The sequence below is a fragment of the Sus scrofa genome, chromosome 13 (genome assembly GCF_000003025.6).
Source record: "Sus scrofa isolate TJ Tabasco breed Duroc chromosome 13, Sscrofa11.1, whole genome shotgun sequence".
Classification (NCBI taxonomy): domain Eukaryota; kingdom Metazoa; phylum Chordata; class Mammalia; order Artiodactyla; family Suidae; genus Sus; species Sus scrofa.
The window spans coordinates 23,075,284-23,099,854 of record NC_010455.5 but is presented as its reverse complement, the minus strand read 5'-3'; the positions used below and the strand labels follow the sequence as shown (position 1 = coordinate 23,099,854).

General features: G+C 38.8%; 1 protein-coding gene across 2 annotated transcripts in view; it reads right to left on the bottom strand.

Moving 5' to 3' along the window:
* OXSR1 (oxidative-stress responsive 1) overlaps positions 1-24,571 on the bottom strand; it is a 96,119-nt gene that overhangs the window by 17,103 nt on the left and 54,445 nt on the right. For both annotated transcript variants that reach the window (NM_214342.1, XM_021068550.1), the window contains 6 exon segments: positions 6,059-6,181; positions 14,098-14,163; positions 14,806-14,854; positions 15,564-15,697; positions 19,056-19,157; positions 23,002-23,111. In NM_214342.1, coding sequence (NP_999507.1) covers positions 6,059-6,181; positions 14,098-14,163; positions 14,806-14,854; positions 15,564-15,697; positions 19,056-19,157; positions 23,002-23,111 — 584 coding nt within the window.

The window sequence follows — 24,571 nt, the reverse complement described above, 5'->3', positions numbered from 1 at the left end:
CTGTTTTGACGAGCTGTTAGCTGGCTCTAGAGCAGTATTCAGTCTAGGGCATCACATTATACCCCATCTCTGAGAACTCTACCAAATACCCTGTGAATTATAAATTTCTCCAGTTTAGCTGGTGGGAATAGGTACTATGCCTGGCTTTGTGAGTGCTCCAAATGGGTAGTAGTCTGGATATAGTCTGCTAAATACTCAATGCTCTAAGCTTCTTTCTCTGTGTAGCTCTCTCCTCTCTGGTACTCTACCTTTTCAATTTTATCTGCCTTGATCTCTTACCTCTATTTACTCAACTAAAGAAAACACTTCCCAAGCCATAATGAAGAAAATAACCAATCAAATAAAACTGCCCCCAAACCAACATGGATGTTAGAATTGGCAGCAAAGACATTAAAATAATTATAATTGGAGTTCCCATCTTGGCTCAGCAGAAACAAATCTGACTATCCGTGAGAACGAGGGTTTGATCCACGGCCCCACTCAGTGGGTTGAGGATCTAGTGTTGCCATGAGCTGTGGTGTAGGTGGCAGACACAGCTCAGATCCCAAGTTACTGTGGCTGTGGCAGAGGCCAGCAGCTGCAGCTCCAATTTGACTCCTAGCCTGGGAACTTCCATATGCTTTGAGTGTGGCCCTAAAAAGCAATAAAATAAAATAAAATAAAATTAAATTAAAATAAAACTATATTACATATCCTCAAAAAGTTAGAGACCTTGAAGATGCAAAAACCAACACCAATCAAGCTTCTAGAATATAACAACCAAAAATCACCAAATCAAAATTTTAGTATGAGGTCTGAGATAGAAAACAGAAAGACTGGATGGGATTAGTAGCAGATTTACACTGCAGAAGAAAAGATCAATGAATTTGTTTATTTATTTAGTCTTTTTAGGGCAGTACCCGTGGCATGTGGAAGGAGTCTATTCAGAGCTGTAGCTGCTAGCCTACAACACAGCCACAGCAATGCCAGATCCTTAACCTACTGAGCAAGGTCAGGGATTGAACATGTGTCCTCATGGATTCTAGTCAGATTCATTTCCACTAAGCCATGACGGGAACTCCATGATTACTGAATTTAAAGTCTAGCAATAGAAATTACGCAAAATGAAACTGAAGAAAATTTTTAAGGCCAATTAATAACCCTACAATTGCCTCTAAGTGGTCAAGTGAAGAGTTATATGTCTCTCCCTATTTATTTATTTATTTATTTATGCCTACACCATAGCCACAGCAACACAGGATCTGAGACACATCTTCAACTTATGCCACAGCTTGCAGCAACTCCAGCTCCATAACCCACCGAGCCAGGCCAGGGATCGAACCCACGTCCACATGGTTACTAGTCAGGTTTGTTACTGTTGAGCCACAACAGGAACTCCCATAGGTCTCTCACTTTAAATCAAAAGCTAGAAATGAGGAATCTTAGTGAGGAAGGCACGTTTAAAGCCCAAACAGGCCCAAAGCTAGGGCTTCTGCACCAAAAATAAAAGTTGTGAATGCAAAAGAAAAGTTCTTGAAGGAAATTAGAAGTACTACTCCAGTGAACACAGAAATGATTTAAAAAAACAAAGGAGTTCCCTGCTGGCTCAGTGGGTTAAGGATACAGCATTGTCGCTACTGCGGCACGGGTTTGATTCTTGGCCAGGGAACTTCCGAATGCCATGGGTGAAGCCTTAAGAAAATCAAAAGACTTAAAAGAAAACAGCTTTATTGCTGACTGCAGAAAGTTTCTGTGGTTTAGATAAAAGAACAAACCCACCACAACATTCCCTTAAACCAAAGCCTAACCCAGAGTAAAGTCCTAACTTTCTACAATTTTATGAAGGCTGTGAGGTGAGGAAGCTGCAGAAGAAAAGTTTAGAGGTTGGTTTGTGAGATTGAAGGAAAGAAGCCATCTCCATAACATCAAAGTGAAAGGTGAAACAGCAAGTGCAGATGGAGAAGCTGCAGCAAGTTAAACAGGTCTCTAGCTAGGATAATTAATGAAGATGGCTACACTAAACAATAGATTTTCATTGGAAACAAAACTGCCTTCCATTGGAAGAAGAGGCCATCTAGGACTTTCACAGCTAGAGAGAAGTCAATGTCTGGCTTCTAAGCTTCAAAGGACAGGCTGACACTCTCCTGCTGGAGGCTAATGCAGCTGGTGACTTTGAGTTGAAACCAACACTCATTTACCATTCTGAAAATCCTAGGGCTCTTAAGAATTATGCTTAATCTACTCTGCCTGATCTCTTTAAGTGGAACAAAAGAGCCTGGATGACAGCACATCTGTTTACAACGTGGTTTTACTGACTATTTTAAGCCCACTGGTGAGAGTACTACTCAGAAAATCAGATTCCCTTCAAATTTGACTGCTCATTGACAATGCACCTGGTTACTCAAGCGCTCTGATGATTTAAAAGATTAACATTTCCATATCTGCTAATACAACATCCATTCTGGAGCCCATAGTTCAAGTCTTATTATTTAATAAATACATTTTTGTAAGGCAAGAGCTGCCCCAGTGATTCCTCCGACAGATATGGGCAAAGTCAAAAGAAAATCTTCTGGAAGGATTCACCATTCTAGATGACATTCAGAACATTTGGAATTCATGTGCAGAGGTAAAATGATCAATATTAACAGGATTCTGGAAGAAGTTACCCAGGGATAATTTTGAAGGGTTCAAGATTTTGGTGGAGGAAGCAGCTGTAGATGTGGTGGAAATAGCAAGAGAACTAGAATTAGAAGTGGAGCCTGAAGATGTGACTGAACTGGTGCCATCTCATGATAAAACTTTAAAGGATGAGGGATGGAAATGCTATATAAAATTTGGTTGTGACGATCACTCTACAACTATAAACGTAATAAAATTTATTGAGTAATTAAAAAATAAAAATGAAATGATAATTTAAAAATTTTAGCATTCCCATTGTGCCAGGGACTCCTTAAAAATGCTTTTTATAAATCAATTCATTTAACTCTCACAACTCTGTGAAATCCGGGCTGCAGTTGTGACCCAAGAAACAGTTGCAACCTAAGCGGCAGTTGTGGCAATGTCGGATCCTTAACCCACTGTGCTGGGCTGGGGATTGAACCTGGGTCCCAGTGCTCCCAAGACACTGCCGATCTTGTTGCACCACAGTGGGAACTCCAGTAAAGTATCTTTAAATTAAAGTATGTACATTGTTTTTTTAGACATAATGCTATTATGTGTATAGTTTATACATAATAAACTATAGTACAGGGTAAATATAACTTTTATATGCCATGGAAAACCAAATAATTTGTGTGACTCATTCTACTGTGGTATTTGCTTTATTGAGGTAATATGGAATCAAACCTGCAATATCTTCTAAGGTATGCATGTACTAAAAGCCTATCAATCTAGAATTCCTCTACTCAGCTAACAAATCTTTTCAAAATACAGGTGAAATAGGGGATATTTTCAGATATAACATTTAAAGAAATCATTGCCAGCAGATCCACACCACAAAACTATTAAGTGGAATTCATCTGCAGAAGGAAAATGATATATAGATGGAAATCTGAATCTACACAAGTCCTTATTATGAACATGTGAATTTTGTCAAAAGTCTTTTTCAGGCTGTATAAAAATTAAGAATATAATTAATACTACAAAATTTCCTAATATTGAACCATCCTTATATCACACCACACTCGATTATGGTACATTAAAAGATAGTGTAATTCAACTCAGTGTTAAAAGACTCTCTTTTTCATAAAGTATACATGGTATCAAAAATGGCTATAAGGATAATATGAGAAATAATGGATAATACAAGAAAATCAAAAAGCTACTTAATCTGTGCACAGAGTATATATCATCTTTTCTTTTTCTTTTCTTTTGGCCGCCCTGCAGCATATGGAGCTCTCAGGCCAGGGATCAGATCTGAGCCACAGCCTCAAACTAAGCAGCAGATGTGGCAACGCCAGCTCCTTAACCTATGTGCTGGTTCAGGGATCAAACCCACGTTCCAGCACTCCCAAGATACTACTGATCCCGTTGTGCCACATTGGGAGCTCCGAGAGTATATCATTTTCTATGCAGCTTAGACACCAGTGTATTAGGTTATAAAAAGGCTACTGTGGAGTTCCCTTCACGGCTCAGTGGTTAACTGATCCATGAGGTTTCGGGTTCAATTCCTGGCGTTGCTTAGTGGGTTAAGGATCTGGCGTTGCCATGAGCTGTGGAGTAGGTCGGATGAGGCAGAATCTGGTGTTGCTGTGGCGTAGGCCAGTGGCTATAGCTTCCATGAGACCCTGAGCCTGGGAACCTCCATATGCCACGGGTGAGGCCCTAAAAAAAAAAAAAAAAAGCTATTGTAAGTATTGCAAAACTACCAAACTTTAAACAACTAAATTTCTGTTGTAGATAGAGAATAGTAATCAGATACTGAAAAGCTATTGTTTACCTTTCTAAATATTATTTGTTGGTGTGAGAAAAAGCATCATTGTCTCTCTCATGGGAAGCTAGAACAACAAGGTTCATGTAAATCTATCTCCCTCCGGCCACTTCAATGTAACATTACAAGAGAACATAAATTCGGAGCTCCCGTCGTGGCTCAGTGGTTAACGAATCCGACTAGGAACCATGAGGTTGCGGGTTCAATCCCTGACCTTGCTCAGTGGATTAAGGATCCGGTGTTGCTGTAAGCTATGCTGTAGGTTTCAGACGTGGCTCGGATCCCGCGTTGCTGTGGCTGTTGCATAGGCCAGAGGCTACAGCTCCAATTAGACCCCTAGCCTGGGAATCTCCATATGCCGTGGGTGCAGCCCTAGAAAAGGCAAAAAAACAAACAAACAAACAAAAAAAAACAAAAAAAAAAAAAGAGAGAGAGAGAGAGAGAATAAGAGAATATAAATTCAGAGAGGAATCATACAAAAAAGGAAGGCTGCCATAGTCTCACTTCCATAAAGAAAAAAAGTCGCAATCGTATACAAACAAATGTTTACATTTATTACCTTTTGAAGAGCTTTTTCAAAGCAAGAGCTTAAAAAAATTTTTGTCAATTTTCATTGGAAAAGTCTTTGAAAACTTGGTTCTCCTAAAGGACTAGTCTCAAAGACTTCATTTGGGAGTTCCGTCGTGGTGCAGTGGTTAACGAATCCAACTAGGAACCATGAGGTTGCGGGTTCGATCCCTGCCCTTGCTCAGTGGGTTAAGGATCTGGCATTGCCGTGAGCTGTGGTGTAGGTTGTGGACGCGGCTTGGATCCCGCGTTGCTGTGGCTCTGGCGTAGGCTGGTGGCTACAGCTCTGATTCCACCCCTAGCCTGGGAACCTTCATATGCCACGGGAGTGGCCCAAGAAATGGCAAAAAGACCAAAAAAAAAAAAAAAAAAAAAAAAAAAAAGACTTCACTTGAAAATAAGAACAACAAATATTCAATGCTGATCAGCAAGTCCTAACCGCCATCACAGAGCAGATTCTAAAAGAAGGCAGAGATATACCACCTGACCATGACTCACCCCACAAAAAGGTTCTTAGTGGTCAAAGCTATGATGCCTCAAATATTTCCTATACACATTTCTATTCTTGGCAATGAGTCCTAACAATCAACTTGAGGAATTCAATGCTATATAAGAGTGATGAATTAAAACAAGACCCTTGTCTACAATGCTTTTAGCAAAAAGTAATACACACACACACACACACACACACACACACACACTGCAGGATATACCAACTGAAGAAGAGGTGCATAGTTCCTCTTCAGGTAGAAGGTTACTTTCAAGTTCACTAATCTTCTCTTCTGCAGTGTTTAATCAGTCAATAATCACATCCAGTCTGTTTTCATCTCAGACATTATAGGTTTCATCTCTCAATCTAGGTCATTGTTATATACCCTAAATATTATCAAACAGATAGGCCAGTCCCCTTTTCCATTTAGAATTACTTGGGCTCCTATTAACAAGTTGTTCAAGGAAATGCGTCCATATTTTTTATATTTTAGCTGGTTAAACTGAACAGAACCACAGACTGTAGTATTACCTCAGAGGCTTCAGTCAAGCAGGTAGAACTCTAGCTGAAGCACATAGTTTAACAAAACTTACCCTGAGTTGTGAAATTGCTGCTTTCCCTTCTTCACTTTCTTCATCAAATTCATCATCACTCCACTCCCAGCCACCATCTTCTGTCTTATGAAGACGGCCACTGGAACCCGGTACTCTCCGAACCTATTCGTTGGGAAGAGAGACATGGACTCTGGCAGTATTTGACACTTACTATATATAAGAGTCAACCATATTTCTTTCTCTTTCTATAACTTCAACACAGTAAGCAGATAACAATCTTCCCCACAAATAAGTTGTCCCATAAAAATTCACACCCTCCATCTTTCACTTGCTTTCTGTTCATAATCTCCACTATTTATCTTTATTCACAACCAATGACTTTCCCTATATTTCTATACTCTGAGCCTGAACATCATACAAATCCTTCTTATGTGAAGTCACAGGTCAAATCTAATTAATGGTTTCATATCCTGAGACATTAAAAAAGAATGGAGAGGTTCAGCCCCCAAATAAACTCAAGATAAAGAAGATTCTGCCTTTTTTCCCCTCTAACTTCAAATTTTAAAGTCACAATTATACTTGTATAGTGTTTCAAGAGTACTACAGCTGTGAAAGACTTGTTAAGAAAAAAAAATTTTTGCATCCCCAAAGTCAACCACTTTTAATTCATTTTATCCTTTTGGAATTTACAGTTATTTCTCTAAGTAATTTTTTATTACCCCTTGATTTTTTGGTTTTAGGAATTATCTATTGGATTTCTCACTACAGAAGAGAGAATTTAACCCTATTATCAATCCCCTTGTCTTTTTTTCAAGACACATTGGTTTTTTTTTGTTGTTGTTTTTGTTTTCTTTAAGGGCTGAAATCAGAGCTACAGCTGCTGGCCTACGCCACAGCCACAGCAACATGCGATCTGAGACGCATCTGCAACTTACACCACAGTTCACGGCAATGCCGGATCCCAGACCCACTGGGCAAGGCCAGGGATTGAGCCCACATGTTCATGGATACTAGTTGGATTTGCTTCCACTGCACCTCAAAGGGAACTCCCAATATATTGTAATTTTGGTTAAATCAAAACTCAATGTTTACATAACATCATGAATATAAACTATACAGCTGAACCTTATTACATGTTATAATTACTTTTCTTCCCTGCATAACTTTTTTTTTCTTGCTTCTTAGGGCAGCACCTGTGGCATGTGGAAGTGCCCTGGCTAGGACTCGAATTGGAGCTAAGTTGCCAGCCTATGCCACAGCCATAGCAATGTGGGATCTGAGCCTCATCTGCAACCTACACCACAGCTCAAGTCAATGGCAGATCCTTAACCCACTGAACAAGGCCAGGGATCCAATGCGCATCCTCATGGATACTTAGTGGGGCTTGTTACCACTGAGCCACAATGGGAACTTCCCCTGAATAAACTTTTTTTTTTTTTTTGTCTTTTGTCTTTTGTTGTTGTTGTTGTTGTTGCTATTTCTTGGGCCGCTCCCGCGGCATATGGAGGTTCCCAGGCTAGGGGTTGAATCGGAGCTGTAGCCACCGGCCTACACCAGAGCCACAGCAACGTGGGATCCGAGCCGCGTCTGCAACCTACACCACAGCTCACGGCAACACCGGATCGTTAACCCACTGAGCAAGGGCAGGGACCGAACCCGCAACCTCATGGCTCCTAGTCGGATTCGTTAACCACTGCGCCACGACGGGAACTCCTGAATAACTTTTTTTATTTCTCCTGGAGTTAATACTTATTTCTTACTTGCCATATTTATCCCCAAATTCTCTCCCTGCTGTGTAAATCTTCTCTCACCATATTCATATACAGTAGGTATTCACTGGTATCATCTTCTTGAGGAAGCCTCTCACCAGAGCCTCCTGATCTGCTCCACCAGATTCACATCAGGTCTGGTACTCACTCTACCATCATTCAGAAGACCATGCTTCCTGGATCACATGACTTCCCTGTTCTTACTTTAAGCACTTCACTATTAGCATGGTGCATTTATTAAAGCCATGCATTTCTGAACATATCTTGATTCCATCCCCACACTTCATATATAGTTTGCCTGGTTAAAAAAAAAAGTCTGGGTTAGAAATCATTTTTTTCCATACTGTTGAACACACTGTTGCTCCCCTGTGATATGGCTTCCAGAGGTGCTACTGAAGTCATTATGACTTATGATCCTATCTCTGACCTTTTGATCTTCTCTGGAGGGCTGCAGGATCTTTTCACCTCCAGGATTCTGGTCTACCATAGTATGTGCCTGAGTCTTAGTGTATTTTCATTATTTGTCTGGGTACCTGGGCTCTTTCAATCTGGAAATTGATGAAGTTTTTTCTTTCTTTTCCAAAATTTCCTTTCTTCTGTTTTTCTCAGTTCTCTTTTTCTGGAACTCTTTTAAAAACTCAAATGTTGAACTTTCTTAAATAATTCTCTCATGTTCTCATCTTTTCTGTCATGTATCTCTTGACCTTGTGGCTCTCTTTTCTGATAAATTTCCTCAACTTAACCCTAAAACCTATGTAATGAATTTAATGTTTTCAATTTCCAATTTTCTGGTGGTGGTGCCATTCTCTAAATGCTTAGCATTTTTTGTTTGTTGTTATTGTTTGTTTGTTTTAATGGCCACATTTGCGGCACATGGAAGTTTCCAGGCCAGGGATGGAATCTGAGTCATAGTTCTGACCTACACTGCAGCTGCAGCAATGCTGGATCCTTTCATCCACCTCAACAGGCCAGGGAGTGAACATGAACCTCTCTAGCAGTCAGATTCTTAACCCACGGTGCCACTGTGGGATTCCTAAATGCTGCTGCTGCTTTTTTTTTTTTTCCTTTTATAGCCGCATGTGAAGCATATGGATGTTCCCTGGCTAGGGGCTGAAACGGAGCTACAGCTGTGGCCTACACCAGAGCCACGGCAACAATGGATCCGAGTTGCCTCTGCATGCTATGCTACAACCTGCAGCAACAATGCCGGATCCTTAACCCACTGTGCAAGTCCAGGGACTGAACCTGCATTCTCACAGAGGAAATGTTGGTTCCTTAACCTTCTGAGCCCCAACAGAAACTCCAGCTGTTGTGTGTGTGTGTATGTGGCTGTGCCTGTGGCATGAAGAAGTTCCTGGGCTAGTTACAGCAGTGACAACACCATATCCTTAACCCACTAGGCCTCCAGGGAACTCCATAAAGTAATAGTTATATAGAGAAATTTCATATATGATTAATTTGACCCTCTGAAGTACTGAAATTAAATGATTTTTAGTATACTGGGAGTTGTGAAACCATCTTCACAATCAAATTTAAATCATTCTCATCACTTTCCCAACTCCCCCCCCCCCAAAATCCCATATTCATTAGCACTCACTACCCATTTCTCTACAATTTGCTCAAGTCTGAGGCAACCAATATGCTACTCTCTGTCTCTAATACATTTGCTTATTCAGGATTTTCACATAAATGGAATAATACAATATGTCTTTCAATTAGTGTATATATATATTTTTGGTCCCACCTATGGTATGAGAAAGTTCCTGGGCCAGGGATCAAACCTGTACAACAGCTATAACCAGAGCCATAGCAGTGAAAATGTAAGATCCTTAACCTGATAAGTCATGAGGGAACTCCAGCATGATTTTTTTTTTTTTTTTTTTTGCTTTTTGCTTTTTAGGGCTGCACCCCCAGCACATGGAGGTTCCTAGGCTAGGGGTTGAACTGGAGCTACAGCTGCCGGCCTACACCACAGCCACAGCAATGAGGGGTTGGAGCTGCATCTGCAACCTACACCACAGTTCATGGCAATGCCAGATCCTTAACCCACTGAGCAAGGCCAGGGATTGAACCTGCATCTTCATGGACGCAGGTTCCTAGTTGGATTTGTTTCCACTGTGCCATGACAGGAACTCCACTCCAGCATTTTTTAATAGTAATCCATGTTATTGCATGTATCAATGTTTCATTCCCTTTTTTTTTTTTTTTTTTTTTTTTAAGGGCCGTACCTGTGGCATATGGAAGTTCCCAGGCTAGGGGCCAAATCGGGGGTGTGGTTGCCAGCCTACGCCACAGCCACAGCACAGCAATGCCAGATCTAAGCTGAGTCTGTGCCACAGCTCAGGGCAATGCCAGATCCTTAACCCACTGAGTGGGGCCAGGGACTGAACTCGGGTCCTCACAGATACTAGATGGGTTCACTACCTCATTCGTTATTATTGCTGAATAAAATATTCCACTTTATAGCTATATGATATTCCATTTTATAGCTATATGAGATTTTATAGCTATATAAGATTTTATATATCCATTTATCAGTAAGTGGACATTCAGGTTATTTCCATTTTACAAATAAACCTTCCATGAACATTCATGTACGTATTTTTATGCGTACATGTTTTCAATTCTCTTGGGTATGCCTAGCAGAAACATTTCTGGCTCATATGGCAACTTTAGCCTTTTGAGAAACTGCCAGACTATTTTATAAAGTGGCTGCACCATTTTCCATTCTCATCAGTAACGTGTAAGAGTTCCAATTTCTCCAAATCTTTTATCAACACTTTTTATTCTCTATTCTTTTTGTTACAGTTATCCTAAAGAACATGAAGTGGTGTCTCCATTGTTTTGTAAGGTATGAAGAAACTCAAATCACTCTGGTAGTTGCAAACAGTGATTTAACAGAGTTAATTTTTTTATATTACTCAATGAATTTATTACATTTATAGTTGTACAATAATCATCACAACCCAATTTTATAGCATGTCCATCCCAAACCCCCAGTGCATCCCTCCAACCCCCAACCTGTCTCCTTTGGAAACCGTAAGTTTTTCAAAGTCTGTGAGTCAGTATCTGTTCTGCAAAAAAATACATTGTATCCTTTTTTCAGATTCTACATGTAAGTGATAGCATTTGATGTTGGTGTCTCACTGACTGACTTCACTCAGCATGGTAATTTCTAGGTCCATCCATGTCGCTAAAGATGCTGGTATTTCATTCCTTTTAATGACTAATATTCCATTGTATGTACCATATGTACATCTTCTTTATCCACTCCTCTGTCGATGGACATTTAGGTTGTTTCCATGTCTTGGCTATTGCAAATACTGCTGCAATGGACATTGGAGTCATGGTTTTCTCTGGATAGATGCCCAGGAGTGGGATTGCTGGATCAAATGGTAGTTCTATGTTTAGTTTTCTGAGGAATTTCCATACTGCTTTCCACAGTTGTTGCACCAATTTACAATCCCACCAACAGGGTAATAGGGTTCCTTTTTCTCCACACCCTCTCCAGCATTTATTGTTTATAGACTTTTTGATAATGGCCATTCTGACTGGTATAAGGTGGTACCTCATAGTGGTTTTGATTTGCATTTCTCTATGAATGAGTAATGTTGAACATCTTTTCATGTGTTTTTTGGCCATCTGTATGTTTTCTTTGGAGAAATGTTTAGATCTTTTGCCCATTTTTTGATGGGGTTGTTTGGATTTTTTGGTATGGAGCTGCAGAAGGTGTTTATAAATTTTGGAGATTAATCCCTTGTCAGTTGATTCATTTGCAAATATTTTCTCCCATTCTGTGGGTTGTCTTTCTGTTTAGGGTTTCCTTTGCTGTGCAGAAACTTTTAAGTTTAATTAAGTCCCATTTGCTTATTTTTGGTTTTTTTTGACATTACTCTAAGGGGTAGATCTGAGAAGATGTTGCTGTAGTTCATTTCGGAGAGTGGCACTCTCTAAGAGTTTTATAGTGTCTGGTCTTTTATCTAGGTCTTTAATCCATTTGGAATTTATTTTTGTGTATGGGGTTAGGGAGTGTTCTAATTTCATTCTTTTCCATGTGGCTGTCCAGTTTTCACAGCACCACTTATTGAACAAGCTGTCCTTTCTCCATTGTATATTCTTGCCTCCTCTGTCATAGATTAGTTGACTGTAGGTGCATGGGTTTAATTCTGGGCTTTCTATTCTGTTCCATTGATCTGTCTTTGTGCCAGTACCATACGGTTTTCAGGATTGTTGCTTTGTAGTATAGTCTGAAGTCAGGGAGCCTGATTCCTCTAGCTCCATTTTTCTTTTTCAGGAGGTCTTTGGCTATTCCGGGTCTTTGGTGCTTCCAAACAAATTTTAAAATATTTTGTTCAAGTTCTGTGAAAAATGTCCTTGGTAATTTGATAGGGATTGCACTGAATCTGTAGATTGCTTTGGGTAGTATAGTCATTTTGATAATATTGACTCTTCCAATCCAAGAGTGTGGTATGTCTTTCCATCTGTTTGTGTCATCTTTGATTTCCTTCATCAGAGTAAGGTCTTTCGCCTCTTTAGGTAGGTTTACTCCTAAGTATTTTATTCTTTTGGATGTTAAACGGGATTGTTTCCCTAATTTCTCCTTCTGATCTTTCATTGTTAGTATATAGAATTGCAGTTAATTTCTGTGTATTAATTTTGCATCATGTGACTTTGCCAAATTCATGGATGAGCTCTAACAGTTTTCTGGTAGAGTCCTTAGGATTCTCTAGGTATAGTACCATGTCATTTGCAAATAGTGATAGTTTTACCTCTTCCTTTCCAATTTGGATTCCTTTGATTTCTTTTACTTCTCTGATTGCTGTGGCTAGGACTTCCAAAACTATGTTGAAGATTAGTGACGAGATCAGGCATCCTTGCCTTGTTCCTGATCTCAGCAGGAATTCTTTCAGCTTTTCACCACTGAGCATGATGTTCGCTGTGGGTTTGTCATATGTGGCCTTTATTATGTTGAGCAGATGCCCTCTGTGCCCACTTTCTGAAGGGTGTTGGATTTTGTCAAAGGCTTTTACTGCGTCTAATGAGAGAATCATATGCTTTTTATTCTTCAGTTTATTAATGTGGTGTATCACACTGATTGATTTGCGGATATTGAAGAATTCTTGCATCCCTGGGATAAATCCCACTTGTATCATGATGTACAATCCTGTATTTTTGGATGCAGTTTGCTAGTATTTTGTTGAGGATTTTTGCATCGATGTTCATCAGTGAAATTGGCCTGTAGTTTTCTTTTTTTGTGGAGTCTTTGTCTGGTTTTGGTATCACGGTGATGGTGACCTCATAGAAGGATTTTGGGAGTATCCCTTCCTCTGCAGTTTTTTGAAATAGTTTCAGAAGTAGAGGTGTTAGCTCTTCTCTAAATGTTTGATAGAATTTGCCTGTGAAGCCATTTGGTCCTAGACTTTTGTTTGTTGGAAGTTTTTTAATCACAGTTTCAATTTCAGTTCTTGTGATGGGTCCATTCATCTTTTCTATTTCATCTTGGTTTAGTCTTGAAAGATTGTACTTTTCTAAGAATTTGTCTATTTCTTCTAGGTTTTCCGTTTTATTGGCGTATAGTTGCATATAGTAGTCTCTTATGATCCTTTCTATTTCTGTGATGTCTGTTGTTACCACAGTTTAGAATTGATTCATCAACTGTGTAATATACCTTTTCCTTTTAGTTGATAGCAGAGTAATACCTAGCAGAGTGGACTAACAATATTTGCTAAAAGAATATATCAAAGAATGCTAAAGAAAGGATTGAAAGGCGTTCTCTTATTGCTCAGCAGGTTGAGATTCTGACGCTCTCACTGCAGCAGCTTGGGCTGCTGCTGTGGCATGTGTTCTGTCTCTGGCCCAGACACTTCTATATGCCATGGGCAAGGCCAAAAAAAAGAAAAGAAAGGATTGAAAATGAGTATTACTTGGAGTTCCCGTTGTGGCTCAGCAGAAACGAATCTGACTAGCGTCCATGAAGATGCAGGTTCAATCCTTGGCCTCGCTCAGTGGGTTAAGGATCAGGAGGTGCTGGGAGCTGTGGTGTAGGTCGCAGATGCAGCTCGGATCCCATGCTGCTGTGGCTGTGGTGTAGGCTGGCAGCTACAGCTCCAATTCGATCCCTAGCCTAAGAACCTCCATATGGCGTGGGTGTGGCCCTAAAAAAGACAAAAAAAAAAAAAAAAAAGAAAAAAAAAAAGACGAGTAATACTCATACTGTTAACAAAGTATTACTTAGATACACTTTCAAAATGTGAAAGTAAATCTACCCTAAGTAATTTCCCAGAAAAACTCAGTTAAATCCCCATTTACCTTTTTGGCTCTTTCAGAAATGGTTGGTGCTCTCTGCAATATTTTTTCTTGAAGATATTCTTTATTCTGGAGAGGAAAAATAAGTATTTTCTCTTACAAGAACTTTTTATTGAACAAAAAAGTTAACACAGAAACATTCACAATTAAAATGTGATATAGCAACTGTTTTATAAAGAAGTTTGAGAAAAGTTTCCATTCTTTTATTCTGAATTTCATGTAATGTATCACTACCATGGCTTTATACATTGAGACAGAGCTTTAGTGTACTGTGTGAGCCATCACTGATGAAAATTTTGTTTTATCAGATGTCCTTTGGAATCAAAGTCCCTCATTTCCAACTACAGTAACATCTCACTTATCAGTTATCCTTGGGAAATGAGATTACTTACTAGTTCAGTAGTAAACCCTAAAATTAGAGGTCAGTATTTTTCACATAATTTTTCACTGATTGTATTTATAATAGAAAAGTTTAACATTCACTTTTTCCTCTTACAGGTTTAGCCTGACATTTAAATTTATTTATAGGAAAAATACATTTATCTTAAATACCAAAGATAATTTTACAGTACCCTTAGCAATCATTTCACCTACCATCATTCTTCCAAAAATAATAATTTCAAGATAATACAACATTTGAGGAGTGAGCCTAATTTAGGTAATTGAGGACGGTCATATGAACACATGAAATCAAAAGTTAGAATTTCCTACCTTTGCTTTTTGGAAAAATTTGTGCCTCAACAGTTCTGCTGCTGTTGGTCTAAAACCAGAAAAGAAAGTTTTTAGAGTTAATTAAAGTGTAATATGGGTTTTCATTATTCAAAATGAAAAAATGATTTCTTGAGCAGCAAGGTAAAAAACTCAGTGTACTCCACTTTTCTTAACCTGCTAAAAAGTGAAAAGGATAAACTCAGTACAAGACACTGAACAGAATTTTAAAAAATCAAATAGCAATGTTCTGATAATAATTACTGTAGGTTCTTTCAAAAATTCATTAATAAAATGTTTATTTTTTTTTAAGTCAACTAATTTGGCAGAAGCAAGGAAATAAGTATGACTATTTGACATTAAATAAAACATTTGCTATGTGTATTTCTTTTGTTACTAAAATTGTAAAGTGCATTAAGATAGTTGTTTACTCATAACTTTTAAATGCAAATTGAAAACAAACCCTAGCACTAACTTGGCATTTTGGTGAGATATATATCTATATCTATATATATGATTATAAAAAATTAACAGGAAATAGCTTATTTAGGGTATACTCTATACTAAAAAGAAGGGAGAAAGTAATTTACTCAATTCCAATCTAATACAATGGTCTGTGTATATTTTTTCTAAAGTTTATATGCAGTTCCTTCGAATATGCAGCAATAATTCCCTGTGCATGTATGTATGTGATTCTTAGCCTTTCCCAAAGGTTTACATATTAGATCAAGAAGAAAAGTAAGCTTTATCTCATAGTCTACCTTTTTTCTGGATCCTTTTGAAGGCACAATGAAATCATTTTTCTAAATGACTTTCCGTATTTTTTCAGCATTTCTTTATCCTGAACACCAGTTTCCAAAGAAGGAGGATCATTCTGCAGTGTCAGCATTAAAACCTGTAAGAATTTTCAACATAATATAAACTTCTGAAGACTCATAAAGTAAATTAAATATTGTGGCTAAGATTTTCCAATAGAGACAACCTCAAAACATACAAGCAGAATTATTTTCTACAAGTTCACATCTAGGAGTTCCCATTGTGGCTCAACAGGTTAATAACCCAACCAGCATCCATAAGGATGGAGGTTCGATCCCTGGCCTTGCTCAGTGGGTTATGGATCTGGCTTTGCCACAAGCTGCAGATATAGCTCACAGACACAGCTTGGATCTGGCATTGCTATGGCTGTGGGGTAAGCTAGCAGCTGCAGCTCTGATTCAACCCCTGGTGTGGGAATTTCCATGTGCCACAGGTGTGGTTCTAAAAAGAATTAAAAAAAAGGTTCACATCTAGACAGCTGTTTTGATACTAGATTTTTTTTTTAGCTGTTTGCACATAAGTAATATCCTATAGATAGTTGGTTTCCCAGAAAATACACCTGTAAGGGCTCAACTGTATCAATGTTGTATGTCCTTCAGTTGGAATCCTTTCTTTGTGTTCTTGGCCCCATTCTTACACCAGCAACGTATCTTGGAGATATATATATATATACATACATATGTATATATATTTATTTATTTATTTTAATAGCAAAATTAAAAGTGTGACCTTGCTTACTTTATGTATTCATGGCTCTGTTTCAACATCACCCCTTGTAACCTGGCCTTCTCTTTCCATAACTCCTCAGAAATTTCATAGCAATCACTGATGATATCCTAGATTACACAACTACACAGTCCTCTTTCAGTTCTCATTCTTCCTGCCTTCCCTGTAGCAACTGATAATCTTCATTACTCTGCCCATCTTTTTTTTTTTTTTGTCTTTTTGCTTTTTCTAGGGCTGCTTCTGAGGCATATGGAGATTCCCAGGCTAGGGGTCTAATCGGAGCCATAGCCACCAGCCTACGCCAGAGCCACAACAATGCGGGATCTGAGCCGTCTCTGCAGCCTACACCACAGCTCATGGCAATGCCAGATCCTTAACCCACTGAGCAAGGGCAGGGACCGAATCCGCAACCTCATGGTTCCTAGTCGGATTCGTTAACCACTGCGTGCCACGACGGGAACTCCTACTCTGTCCATCTTAAATTTCTTCCTTCTTTGACTTACATGGCAACATACTATCTTGATGTAAAAAGATTTAATTAATAAAGGTCATATATACATATAATGGGATTTGGGTTGTTTTGTGTTTTTCTGTACTGTTTAACTTCTTAATAAAAGTATACATCATTTCTCTAAGGACACAGTCAGCCAATACTAACATCAAAAGGCTATAATCAGGGTTATTATTTGCTATTCAGAGTCAACTTATATTTCCTAAAAGAGAATTACTAAGGTTGGCAATATTTTTTATTTTGAGCAAATAGGTTAACATGTTTATGTCTGGCTACAATTGCAGCAGTCACTGCCTACAATGATAAAAAGTAAACCTTATCTTTCTCCTCTACCTCCCTTTAAAAAAGCCATTTATTGGGTCTAAAAATAGCCTCCCACCTTACAGTTTCAAAAAAAACCATCCTTTACAAAACCTTGTGAATATCCACTTACACCTAGCAGTTCTGACCTTTAGGAAAACCATGGCCTTAAAATATCATTAACCTTTTATATAATCAAAATTTCATTCAGGAGTCCCCGTCGTGGCTCAGTGGAAATGAACCCAACTAGTATTCAGGAGGATGCAGGTTCAATCCCTGGCTCCCCGGTTAGTGGGTTAAGGATCCGGCATTGTGGCGAGCTGTGGTATAGATCGCAGACACGGCTCATATCAGGTGTTGCTGTGGCGTAGGCCAGCAGCTATAGCTCCAATTCAGCCCCTAGCCTGGGAACTTCCATGTGCTATACCTGCCGCCCTTAAAAAAAAAAAAAGAAAAAAAAAATTCATCCATCAAACACATAGGTCAATATCCATGTTTAAATATGGAGATACAGAGAGGTTTTTACTGGATTTCTCTCTCTCCACATTGTCAGAGCCCTAAAGGGGACAGAATAGCATTTTAAAGGTTCTGAAGTGCACCAAGATCACAGAGATGTGAAATATCACTTTGACAAAAGTTCTCAATAGTGGTCACCATTTTAAACAGGCATAGGGCAATTTGCAAAGTGATGCAAGCTGAACTATAAACAACAGCTAGAAATACAAACAGATACAGAATTCATATGCATATTATAACTAAGAGATCATATAGAGAAAAATGGTTACTAATAGTACTGGCAGGACCATTTTGAAACATGAATTTATTACTAATACTGGAGACATTGGGATTAAGAACTACTCCTCATGGGATATAATAGGCCTTTTAATAAAAGCTGCTTAATGTCCTACCACAAAGCAAAGTTTTATTCAATAACAATGAGAATAATACATAGGTATGGTATAACGAACACTCTGAAAAGGATTATCTTACTTAATTTGTAAAAAGCACTTAAAGCACAGATAAGTGCTCAATGAATGGAAGCTGTAAGTACTATAACATGGAACCTTTGGGAGTTCCCATAGTGGCACAGCAAACACGAATCCAACTAGGAACCCTGAGGGTGCGGGTTTGATCTCTGGCCTCGCTCAGTGGGTTAAGAATACGGCGTTGCTGTGAGCTGTGGTGTAGGTTGCAGACGTGGCTCGGATCTGACACTGCTGTGGTGAAGGCCAGCAGCTGTACCTCTGATTTGACTCCTAGCCTGGGAATCTCCATATGCCAAGGATATGGCCGTAAAAAACAAACATGTAACCCTTCCAACAACCTTATGAAGTAGAAATGATCATCATCTCCCCTCTACACAGATGACTGCAGGGAACACACATTAAAATGAGACAGATCAGGAGTTCCCTTCGTGGCTTAGATGAAACGAATCTGCCTGGTAACCATGAAGATGTGGGTTTGATCCCTGGCCTTGATCAGCAGGTTAAGGATCTGGGGTTGCCGTGAGCTATGGTGTAGGTCGAAGACGAGGCTCAGATCTGGCGTTGCTGTGGCTGTGGCTGTGGTGAAGGCCGGCAGCTGCAGCTCTGACTCAATCCCTAGCCTGAGAACCTACACATGTCACGTGTGCGGCTCTAAAGAAAAAAAAAAAAGAGAGAGACACAGACAGATCAGGTCCTAATATCAAACTGTTACACAGTCAAGGGATGGTGAGTCATTATATAAAAAGATCAACTACAATGTAAAGTCATCCAATGCTAAATACCAAATATCTATAAGATTTTTAACTGCTAGAAGGAATTCAGGGCAGAATTCTATGGATAACAATATCAAAAAAAGTAGGAGTCTGAGAGAACTGGGACTTCAGTTGGGGGAGTACTTTGAATATGGACCTTACCTTCATTGGTGGATATTTATGGTAAGGAGCTGCCCCTGTGGCCAATTCAATTGCTGTGATCCCAAAACTCCAGATGTCAGCTTTGAAATCATAACCCCGGACCTGTAAACAAGAGAGAGACGTACATGATTACTTTTACCACCTTCGAAGCACATTTATTTATTTATTTTAGGGCCACATCTGCAGCATATGGAAGTTCCCAGGTTAGGGGTCGAATCAGAGCTGCAACCACTTGCCTACACCATAGCCACAGCAACATGGGATCTGAGCTGCATCTGTGACCTACACTGCAGCCCAATGGCAATGCAGGATCCTTAACCCATTGACCAAGGCCAAGGACGGAACCTACATCCTCATGGATACTAACTGGATTTGCAATCTGCTGAGCACAATGAGAACTCCTTATCACCTTAATTTTTATTTATTTATTTTTCATTTCACCTTAATTTTTAGAATGAAAAAAGCTGCAAAGGATGAAAGTATTCTTAAAGTTGTTGGTGTGAATATGTTGCCAAATATCTCTCCTTTACATGGTCACCAGCATACTAAATAAATATTCTAATTTTCTGTCCTAAGCAATATAGGAAGAAAAACAGGTTTTGGGGTGTGTGTGGTTTGAGATCTAAAATTAAAGCTCTACATTATGTCCCGCCTTGACATTAGGAAGGCCTCTAATGACCTAAACAAAATTTCCCTTCCCCACTCTCCTCCCAAGGACAAGGTTCCCTAAGTTCAACAATCCTGCTTATCAAATCAATCAGGTATATCACCTTGAGCAGCAGATGTCCACTTTGTGCCAGCCCTCAGAATTGTTCAAACAAGCCAATCACACCTTCACAAAGAAACCAAATGGCATCCCACATCCCATAGGCATACTACAAAGCCTGTCTCCTATAGCAACTGTTTATTCACTCCCTTCCTAAGTACAACCCTGTGAGGCATGCAGTGTCCTCTGCCTCCAGATATGTGTATATGCAAATAATAAACATCTCCCAGACTTCAGACAATATTACAAAGCCACAGTAATCAAGACAGTGTGGTACTGGTACCAAAACAGACATATAGACCAATGGAACAGAACAGAGAACACAGAAATAAACTCAGACACCTACGGTCAGTTCATCTTCAACAAAGGAGGCAAAAATATAAAATGGGAAAAAGACAATCCTTTCAGCAAGTGGTGCTGGGAAAACTGGACAGCCGCATGTAAATCAGTGAAACTGGAACACACCCTCACACCAAGCACACAAAAAAACCCCTCAAAAGTAAGACAAGACACCATCAAGCTCCTAGAAGAGAACCTAGGCAAAACATTTGCTAACATCAACCTTACAAGTATTTTCTTAGGTCAGTCTCCCAAGGCAACAGAAATAAAAGCAAAAATAAACCAGTCAAACAGACCTACTCAAACTGAAAGCTTTTGCACAGCAAAGGAAACCATAAAAAGCACAAAAAGACAACTTACCGAATGGGAGAAAATAGTTTCAAACAATGCAACTGACAAGGGCTTAATCTCTAAAATATACAAATACATTATACAACTCAACAGCTAAAAAAAATGACAACCCAAGTGAAAAATGGGCAAAAGACTTGAATAGACTTTTCTCCAAAGAAGACATACAGGTGGCCAAAAAGCACATGAAAAAATGCTCAACATCACTGATTATTAGAGAAATGCAAATCAAAACTACTATGAGGTACCGCCTCATGCCTGTCAGAATGACCATCATTAATAAGTCTACAAATAACAAATGCTGAAGAGGATGTGGAGAAAAAGGAACCCTCCTGCACTGTTGGTGGGAATGTAAACTGGCACAAGCACTATGGAAAACAGTAAAGAAGTACCTCAGAAAACTAAATATAGAACTACCATACGACCCAGCAATCCCACTCTTGGGCATATATCTGGACAAAACTTTTCTTGAAAAAGACACATACACCTTATGTTCATTGCAACACTATGCACAATAGCCTAGACATGGAAACAAACTAAATGTCCATTGACAGATGAATGGATTGAGAAGATGTGGTACTGGAGTTCCCGTTGTGGCTCAGCAATCAATGAATCCGATTAGTATCCAAGAGGACTCAGGTTCAATCCCTGGCCTTGCTCAGTGGATTAAGGATCCAGCATTGCAGTGAGCTATGGTGTAGGTCACAGACAAGGCTTGAATCTCTTGTTGCTGTGGCTGTGGCTGGTAGCTGCAGCTACAATTCAATCCCTAGCCTGGGAGCCTCCATGTGTGTGTGGCAGGTGTGGCCCTAAAAAGGCAAAAAATAAATAAATAAAAATAAAAAAATAAAAGAAGATATGGTATATATACACAATGGAATACTACTCAGCCAACAACATGGATGGAACTAGAGACTCACACTAAGTAAGGTATGTCAGAATGAGAAAGACAAATACCATGATATTACTTATATCTGGAATTTAATATATGGCACAAATAAACCTTTCCACAGAAAAGGAACTCATGAACTTAGAGAACAGACTTACGGTTGCCAAGGGAGAGGGGGAGGGAGTGGGATGGACTTGGAATCTGGGGTTAAGAGATGTAAACTATTGCCTTTGGAATAGATAAGCAATGACATCCTGCTGTATAGCACTGGGAACTATATCTAGTCACTTGTGATGGAACACGATGGAGGATAATGTGAGAAAAAGAAGGTATATACGTATGTGTGCCTAGGTCACTTTGCTGTACAACAGAAATTTGACAGAACACTGTCAACCAACTATAATGGAAAAAATAAAAATCATTTAAGACATTAAAAAAAATAATAATAATAGTAAATTGCTGTCAATCTCATGAGGTCCACTGTCCAGTGCTGTGCATTCAGCCAGCCCCATAACCCTAGGGTAGGAAGCCTTCCTTCACCAACAGGGTCAATAGAAACACTGCAACAGAATAAAAAGAAGATTTATATGCTACATACTGAGTTTGATATACTTATAAGACATGTGTGTAAAATATCTATAGGGAGTTGGAAATATCTAACTGCAAGCTTAAAAAACAAGACTAGACAGGATATAATTAAGAAATAATTAACAGATGGGAAGTGGAGATAAAAATTTCTAGTGAGTATGTAAATTCAAAGGATAAGTTCAGAAACAAGGCACTAGTAAGCAGTGTTGTTAAGTATTAGAAGGAAAGCCAGAGGAGAAGTCAGAGAAATGACCCAAGTAGGAGAAGAGTGAGGAAGCTAAGAAGTGAATAAAGAAGGAAAAGGTCAACAGTTTGAAAACCCATAAAGAATACAAGCAGCAAAAAATGAGCACTGGATTGGAGAATTAGCTGAGTTTCCGTTCAATAATGGGATGAGTGACATCAGACTGCAGTTATGTGAGACAATTGGGAAATAGGGACATGTAGAAAACTAGTCCTTCATGAGCCATAGCGATTAAGCTACATATAAAAAGATGAGGTCATTTAATTTGTACTAAGGAAAGTATTAAACCAATCATGATTATACCCTTCCTTGGATTGCCTTTCATATAAATATTGAGGTTTATATGTTCTTGAAATGTTCTAGAGGTTTTTTTTGGGGGAGGGGGTTGTTTGTTTTTTAATCATAGACCAAAGTCTTAAACAAGGTACAGAGATGTATTTCCCAAAGCCAAACCAGTAGACCAAACAAACGCAAACTATTCAGTTTGTTTGTTTGTTTGTTTATTTGTCTTTTTGCCATTTCTTGGGCCACTCCCGCGGCATATGGAGGTTCCCAAGCTAGGGGTCGAATCAGACCTGTAGTCGGCGGCCTACACCACAGCCACAGCAACGGTGGATCCTTAACCCACTGAGCAAGGCCAGGGATCTAACCCGCAACCTCACGGTTCCTAGTCGGATTAGTTAACCACTGAGCCATGATGGGAACTCCTTCGGTTTTTTTAATGTTCTAACAAAATCTTAAGTCATTTTAAACAAGATAAAAGACACAGTACCTGTTCCATAACTTCGGGTGCCATCCAGCAAGGGGTTCCAACAAAGGTCTTTCTCACTTTATTTCGGGTTATGTCACCACCAGTTGCTAAAAAAGCACTAACCCCAAAGTCTAAAATAGAAATACAAGAGCAAGGTATTAAAAGTACAGTAACAAATAGACAGGAAAACATTGTTATATAGTTATAGTTCTATAACACATAGCAAGACATTTTCTCCTCTTTCTGCAGAACTTCTTGACTAAATTAAGATACAGCTTAGGGGTTCCTCATTCCATTCCTCTCACCTCCACACATCATCATCTCAGATTTTTCTCCTTGCTCCAATTCATTCTTTTCATTTTACTAAACTGAAATTCTATATCCATTAAACAATTATTCCCACTACTCCTTCTCCCTAGCCCCCAGCAACCACCACCACTCTACTTTCTGTCTCCATGATTTTGACTATTCTAAGTATTTCACATAAGTTGGAGTTCCTGCTGTGGCACAGTGGAAATGAATCCAACTAGGAACCATGAGGTTTCGGGTTCGATCCCTGACTTTGGTCAGTGGGTTAAAGATTTGGCATTGCCATGAGCTGTGGTGTAGGCCGGCAGCTGTAGTTCCAATTGGACCCCTAGCCTGGGAACCTTCATATGCCAAGGGTGTGGCCCTAAAAAGCAAAAAAAATAAAAATAAGAATAAAATAAATAAATAAATAAAAAATAAGTATTCCATTTAAGTAGAATCATACAGTATTTGTCTTTTTATAACTGACTTATTTCACACAGCATAACATTCCAGGTTCATTGTGTTGTAGGATATGCCAAGATGTCCTTCCTTTAAAGGTGAGTGATATTTTATTGCATATATATATATATGCCACATTTTGTGTATTCATTGATCTACTGATGTACGCTTAAGCTGCTTCCACATTTTAGTCATTATAAATAATGCTGCTATGAAAATGGGTGTATAAAGAACCATTTCAAACAACAACAACAATAACAACAACAAAAAAAAAGACAAAAAAGACAAAAAAAAAAAAAAAAAAGAACCATTTCAGTCCCTGTTTTCAGTTCCTTGGGGTTATATACTGGAACATATAGTATTTTTATTTTTAATTGATATGAAGAATTGCCATACTGTTTGTTCCCCACTATAGCTGTACCATTTTATATTCCCCCCAACAGTGAACAAGGATTCCTGATTCCTCCGCATCCTCTTATTTTATATTTTTTTGATATTAGCCATCCTGTTGGGTATGATGATATATACTTCTCCCCGCTCAAAGCTTCATTTAAAGTTAACCTTCTAGTGAATTGTTCATTTCACAATACAAGTCATTGTACTTTTTAGCTCCAGAATTTGTTTGTGGTTTCTTTTTAGATTTTATCTCCTATTGCTATTTATATTTTATTCACACATCAATTTCTTGAGTTTTCCCATATCTTCCTTTAATTCTCTGAACATCTTCAAGATAGCTGTTTCAAAGTTTCTGTCAGTAGATATGCCATCAGGTCTTTTTCAGTGATAGTTTATGTTGGTTTATTTATTTTTTAGCATAAGCCATACTTTCCTGTTTCACTGA